Genomic DNA, 6,865 nt, shown 5'->3' with positions numbered 1-6,865 from the left:
CGGAATGTCAACAGTAGGGTGTTATGTGAATTGTGAGGGCAGCAAAGTGGAATGCTAATGCACGACCCTTCCCCCCCCCCCCCCCACTCACCCACTAGGCGTCCCCCATATCAATAGAGAACAATTCACAAATGGTACAACGAGATCGTAAGAGAGCAATTTACTTGCTACGATTTCCGTCTTCAATCAGACTAGCACTAGTTGTTTTGTTGTTTGTTACGCACTCTGGCTAATAGAACAAAACAAAACTTTGCTCTCTTTCCCACGAAAGAACACCCTGAAACAAAATTCCAATTGATGATCTAATAATTGAATGTCATCCAGTGCAAGAGACGTTTTAAAAGGCTTAACCAATTGAAGTAGATCAGACTTTCCAATTCTTTTGCTGTGTTCATGTTACTCGAAGTGTAACAACTGTGGGGTCAAAAGAAATGGCGTGAATCTAGGAAACCCTGGACAGAAACAATAGAAATGAACTACACACACATCTCTTCCCCAAGCAAGTGGCTTTATTTATAGCTACTTCCTCTACAACTGTTTATTACACACATCAAAATCAAAAGCTTCTTCGGAAAATCTTTTCGTTTATAATTTTGCTACTTAACGGACCTTAGACGCGGCGCAACTAAACAGAAAACATGATTTGAAGCAGCGAGTTAATTACTCTGTATAGATTAAAAAGATCGATTCTTAGTTTTGCGATGAACCTGAAAAGAACATTTCGCATCAGCCTGGGACTGAAAGCATCGTTAGTTGTTTCAAGTTTTTATTTTGACAAAACTCGTTTCTCAGTTTCTGCATTATGTTCTCATGGTTAGTTGCAGCAGTAATCCAGGTCATCAGTTATTCTGATTGCTCTTATTTTGTAATAGCTTTCAAGATTTAAACTATATTTACTCCGTAAGGAATCTAAAAGCCGTTTCTGCGAAACAAAATTAAGGGCACCGAAGTTCCAATCAAATGATGCTCTCAGAAGTTAAAGACTTGAAAGTAACACTAAACGAGGTACACAAGTACTATGAGACCTGTCTCTAACCACCTTCAAAATATCTTGCGGTTATACAAGTGAGTCAGGAGGTTTTGTTCACCAGCATCCTATCAACCTATAAATCCTTATTATAAGGCAGCCGTTACCATTGCAGATTGTGATTGTTGTTACCCGATACCAACAAGTTCGGCGCTTTTGTCCTGCAACACAATAAAAATACAGTCGGATAACAAGGCTAAATCCCCTTTCATTCCCATTATTTTGGAAGTTACGTTTCGTAATAAACCTCCACCCTCCTCCTATCTCTAAAATCTCCCATTACCCTTAAGTGCTTTCTTAGATGTTCTGGAAAAGCTAATGCTGGAAGACAATACGGTATATACTGTACACTGAAGATTAAACTGTACGCTAAAGATTATAAGAATTCATAGATCAACAAAACATTCTGGTCGTTTTGATGACCGGTTCGGTGCCTCTTGCTCAGCACTTTTCTCCATTGTTTCGGTTTTAAATTCCAGGAGTTAGTTAGTGCTTTGAAAACGATCTTGAGTGTTTAATTCCTCTAATATGCGTGACTCACTTCTCTGTACTAGGAAATCCTATTATATTCTTGAACAGAAATTCTCGTAAACATAACCGTAAATTCGACAACCTAAACGTTTTCTTTTAATATTCTTGTGAGACGCACTGAAAAAGTAAAAAACGCCAACACTCAAAATTGGCAACCTTAACCGTTCTTCAAAAACGGTCAAGAAACAATCATTTGTTTTTAGAGATCCAATGAGTTTAGACTTTCAGGTAGACAGTTGAATTAAACCCCATACGAGATTATTTAAACGCATTTTACCTCTTTAAGAAAGCCCTCTGCCATACATTCTCTATCCCCTTTTGTGAGGGCTGAATTTATACCATTCGGAGAAGTTTGGTGAACAGTTGTCTAGACTACCTCTTGGTAAATATTCTTAATGATCTTTATCAGTCCGAGTACGAAACAACAGTTTAACTTACGTTTCGGAGGTTCCTCCGCCAGTACAGTCTTGACGCGATAGATAGGCAGCTTGGAACACAGGTCAGCCATTTCATCACTCAGAAACGAGCGATCATTAACAGCGCCATCAACTACATAGTCGTACTTTCTATTTTCAGGCTTTTTCTGTGAAGAGCCCTGAATGCAAGAAGGAACTGTTAGTTGTTCTAATAGCAATTTATGTATATTTTAAATATGGGGTAGGTGTCTGTTTGAGACTTATTTAATCAACTGTAATTATGATAGCCGTTGTTTCTAATTTGTCAATCGCGAATAGTAAACTCAATTAATACAAAAAAAAGTCATACACAGTTCAATGTTACTTTCTTTGTTTACTTCGATATCAGCCAGTGAAAACCACATTAGTTCCACCAGTGATAATAACTGAAAAAAACTGTATGTACTACATGCATTTTTCTTAAAACAAGAAGTGCAAAAAAATAACAATAATAAAAGGCAATCGCAATGTTTATAAATTGTTTGGCACATAAAACAGGAGCCTTTAAAACGGTAAATCAAATCAAATCAATCATTAGTTTCAAGAGCAATACTGTATATAACCGCTGCCATGGAAACGGTCCATATGGCAAAAATCTAACCAAGAAAGAACCAATCAGAACGCTCGGTAATTATGGCTCTTGTTTGACTTTATTCAGCTAAACCGAAACGATCTACAATAGCCCAGGACTGAATGCCTTAAAAACAAATCAAGTGTCAATTACCATATCAAGAAGTTTCTTGAGGTCGGCAGGCTTCGGCATATTGTCAGTGAAGTTGCTCAGAAAACAAGCCTTCTGATTGGACAATCTGTGCATGACCAGGTTCTATGGCAATAGAAAAGGGGAAAAAATTGAGACATGGCATATAAAAGTGGGCGAGGTGTTAATTACTTAGGCAACTAGTTGGCCAGCTGTTTAGTCAGTAAGTCTGCCGGCTTTTGGTTCCTGAGTTAGGTAAATGGTGGATTTTGTATGATGTTTGAACTGAGTAAGATACCACTGCAAGAAGGCTGAGGAAGCAAATCACTAAATAGATTAAGTGAGGCGGAAAGGTACTAAATACGTAAAAAAGTAACTGTGGTTGACTAAGTAATGAAGCAGGCACATTAAGAGGGTAGATTAGTAGACAGGCAAGTTAGTACCTGTAGGTGGATAGGTAGATAGACAGCTGGGTAGGTAGGTAGGTAGGTAGGTAGGACTGATAGAAGTAGCTAAAATCTATCTTAAATGATGCCACTAACTCCCCCCCCCCCCGACCCCACCTCCACCCCCAACACCGTTATGCTACCCTACCCAGGCCTGCCCTCTTACTTACCAACTTAAAATCGTAAACAACATCGACCTCTCCAGGGGCTGAATCACTGGTATTGCCATTGTCTGGAATGTGGAACTTTTCAGTTTCCTTCTCGGTGTCAATTTCAATACTTTCATCAAGTTCCGTATTTCCATCCTTCACTTTAAGTTTGTACTTTGATACCGCATCCTTCAAAAAAATACAAATAAGATTGATGATCTCCATCTACCTTTGCTTTTACTGTCGCACAACCTCTATATTAGTCTACGGACTCGTTCCTCTCGATTAAAAATTCGTCTTCGCATACCGACGCGCAAGTTCTGCTAAGGAGCTTTCGTAAACAGTTAATTCATCCACAGACCCGAAAAGTGGAAACCATTTTATTTTGCATGATGAATAACACCATCATAGGAAAGAAATGCTCGAGTAGGTTTCACTTTTGAGTTTACCGTATTTCAACTGCGAGCAGAGTCAAATCGTTAAAACCATCTTCTGCAACAAAACAGTTTTATTATCAAACTTGGTTTTATCTGCCACAGTTTGAGAGGCCTGTTTTCAAAAATTTGGAACAGTATCTAGGGAGAAAAGTTGATTTCGTGTCCTTTCACTGATTTCAAAGGTCAAACACTTTATAAAAAGTCCAAGCGCGCAAGAATCAATTTACCGTGCCAGGGTTTGATTAAAAAGAAACTTCTTTTTCGACCTTGAGCAAGAATAAACTTGAATACAACAAGTTTATGAACAACGAAGAATTCTGAATTTTCGTGGCTACGTCGACAAACTGTTGCACGTGCATGTGAGACAGATCTTTCTCTTCATACCGAACCCCATTTCCTTTTGCAATAATAATTTACCCGCTAGAAAAACACATGGAATTCTTTTACGAATTGCATCTCTTGAGGAATGGAGGAGAACTTAGTTGCAAAACAATGAATTACAGAAAAACAAAAGGAAATCATTAAGAGTGCCTGCCTGTAAAAATCAGACAATTTCTTAATTTCTCGGCAAGGGTCGAAAATTTGATTTCGCTCATATTTTCATGGTAGATAGCCTAGGGCATGACAAAAACTACTGGATACTTTTTTTGGCAAAATATCCTTTTATTTTAAAGAAATATGCAAATTACCAAATTCAGTTAATGAATAGTTTACCGTTGCCCCTGTTGTTATCTTTTACTCGACCACCACTACCTACATGCCCTGCGTAATACTGTAACGCTAAACTCATGCCTAGGTCTTTTCGCGCTATGCAATTATTTTTGGTTTACATGTAATACAGTGGGCTACCCTCAGGGAAATGGGTGGTGACCGCTTAATGGGGCTAGCCGCTTAAACAGAGGTTGGTGTATCTTGAATATTTAATTTTTCACTGTCGAGCCATAAATTTCTTGGTGAACATGGAGTCAATTCAAGACAATCATGATAGACGTGTGTTTGAATTATTACTCGTCATGCACCTTCAATTTCAGACTCTTATCTGCCATCGCCCTTTCCAAAACAAAGTTCTTAAATTTTGGGTGGCCGCTTAATAGGGGTAAAGACAATAATGAAACCCTTATCGGAATGACCAAATGGTGGCCGCGGAGGTAACCGGTCAATAGGTGTTTTATTTATAATATTTTATTGACGATAATTTTGGACTGTATTGGCAACAGTCCACCATTTTCTGTTACATACCAATGCCTCGCCACTAAGCAAACAAAATACGCCAAATAAAACGGCATGGCCAGGGCTATTTACTCACGTAATTACTAATTAAATTTAGTCTGTTTTTCTCACGAATTAGACACGTTGTGATTTCCTATCTTTATTTCAGCTAGTTCTTGCTTCATTGATGTATAATTTGTTTATGGCGATTTTCTTAAAATTCTAGTGAGTACAGGCACTAGCTTTATCAGCTGTTGTCTGAAACGTCAGAACGTACAACAAACGTGATTTGAACCGACGCCACGTACACTATAGAACACGATTATATAAATGTACACATATTATTATATATATGAACAAACAGATGAACAATGATTAAATTGTTTCACTTATACAAAACAGATCAAAATGTGCGGCATATGCCGTGACAGCATTGCGTGACGAACAAATAACGGCTGTAAGATTGTGCTGCGCCCACGCTTATCAGCAATGGTCAGCAATCGATCAAACGCAACATTTTGGCGAAGCGTAAAGCAAGCAACTATCTCCAAATGACTTAGCCGTTTTAGACTTAGATGCAGTGATGTTCATAAGCGCAGAAAGATGGTCACAGATTCATAGTATTCGACCAATAATAGGTTGACAGTAGGCGATGTACATCGGACGTTAACCTTGTGTAAACAATAGCAAATTTCTGCTTTATGTGCGACGAATGGTGAGAGATCGACTAGAAACACGTCAAATCGGCTTTGGACCTGCCTTTACCAACAAATAAGGTTAGAGCATCTCGAAATTATCAGCTGTGTGTCTATTTCAACTTAACATAGGTCAAGTCATGTGGCGCATGCTAAAATATACGTCTAACCCGTAAATTGAAATTTGACGACTGATGGTCAAATATTTGCATTTTTTTGACGTACTTTGAAAAGCTCTCGCGTCGCTCACAATCATTTGCCCAAAGAAATTTTTACAGGAGTCTGTAGACCATCCTTCTGCTATTCAACCACTAGGAGCTTGATCCATTTGAAGGTTTCGCACATGGTGAAAATTAATTATATTCACGAAGTACTTTTAAGTGAATGAAATACATGTCTTCGAAATTTAATTATTTTGCACCCAAAAAGACAACGCAACATTCCCTAAAATCAACCCAGTACACATTTAAACATTGCACAAAAATATTTGAGTGTTTTAAAGACGGAAGAATGATGTGGTTTTGCATGCGAGGCTCTCAAACTTGTGTAATAAAATGGTGCGTTAAATGACGACTTTAACGGAATTTGGTAATATGCATATTTCTTTAAACTAAAAGGATATTTTGCCAAAAAAACTATCCAGTAGTTTTTGTCATGCCCTAGGCTATCTACCATGAAAATATGAGCGAAATCGAATTTTCGACCCTTGCCGAGTTATTTTCCATTTTTATGGACAGGGACTCTTAATATTTATTTACCGGCTTCGGCTCGTCTCTAGCCCACGCAAAGCGCAGAATCAGATCGGCTCGAATTCCTCTACGAATAACTTGCCGTGAGACTAAAGAATGCACAAGTTACAGAAAAACAAAATGAAATCTTTTATGTACCTTAGGTTCGTCTTCCTCTTTTGCACACTTGCAAATTGCCGACGCTGATACAGTAACAACAAAGAATGCAAAGCACAGAATAAAGGCTTTGAAATCCTGAAGACAAGAAAAGAGAAATGACATTAGCGTTGAAATGACTTGGCATCTAAGTTTTTCGAAAAAGAATTCAAAATTTTCGTGTTGCTGACAAGTGCAATAATTCTGTAGTAAACCTACCATGTCGGCTTCTCACAGGCTTGTACAAGGAAAGGCTCCAGCTAAGTTCTTGCTTCTTAGAGCAGAGTTTTCCAACTACTCCACCGAGTATGAAGGCAGATGCACAAGTCAAC

The 6,865-nt window shown here is 38.3% G+C and overlaps 1 protein-coding gene across 2 annotated transcripts; it reads right to left on the bottom strand.

Moving 5' to 3' along the window:
* Positions 1–491: 491 nt before the first annotated feature.
* Positions 492–6,865, bottom strand: LOC110040717 (uncharacterized). Of its 2 annotated transcripts, XM_089277793.1 has the most exons (6): positions 6,753–6,865; positions 6,537–6,632; positions 3,330–3,497; positions 2,738–2,839; positions 1,997–2,153; positions 492–1,188 (listed from the first exon to the last, which is right to left on the bottom strand). In XM_089277793.1, the coding sequence occupies exons 1-6, from the start codon at positions 6,753–6,755 to the stop codon at positions 1,085–1,087; spliced, it is 630 nt and encodes a 209-aa protein (XP_089133919.1). In that variant the 5' UTR covers positions 6,756–6,865; the 3' UTR covers positions 492–1,084. The 2 variants fall into 2 exon arrangements, with proteins under 2 accessions (XP_089133919.1, XP_089133918.1); XM_089277792.1 differs by lacking the exon at positions 6,753–6,865 and having other exon boundaries at positions 6,537–6,674.

This window comes from Orbicella faveolata, unplaced genomic scaffold (genome assembly GCF_042242905.1).
Source record: "Orbicella faveolata isolate gen_17 unplaced genomic scaffold, um_ofav_v1 contig_46, whole genome shotgun sequence".
Taxonomy (NCBI): Eukaryota; Metazoa; Cnidaria; class Anthozoa; order Scleractinia; family Merulinidae; genus Orbicella; species Orbicella faveolata.
This window is presented reverse-complemented; position numbering and strand designations above follow the sequence as displayed.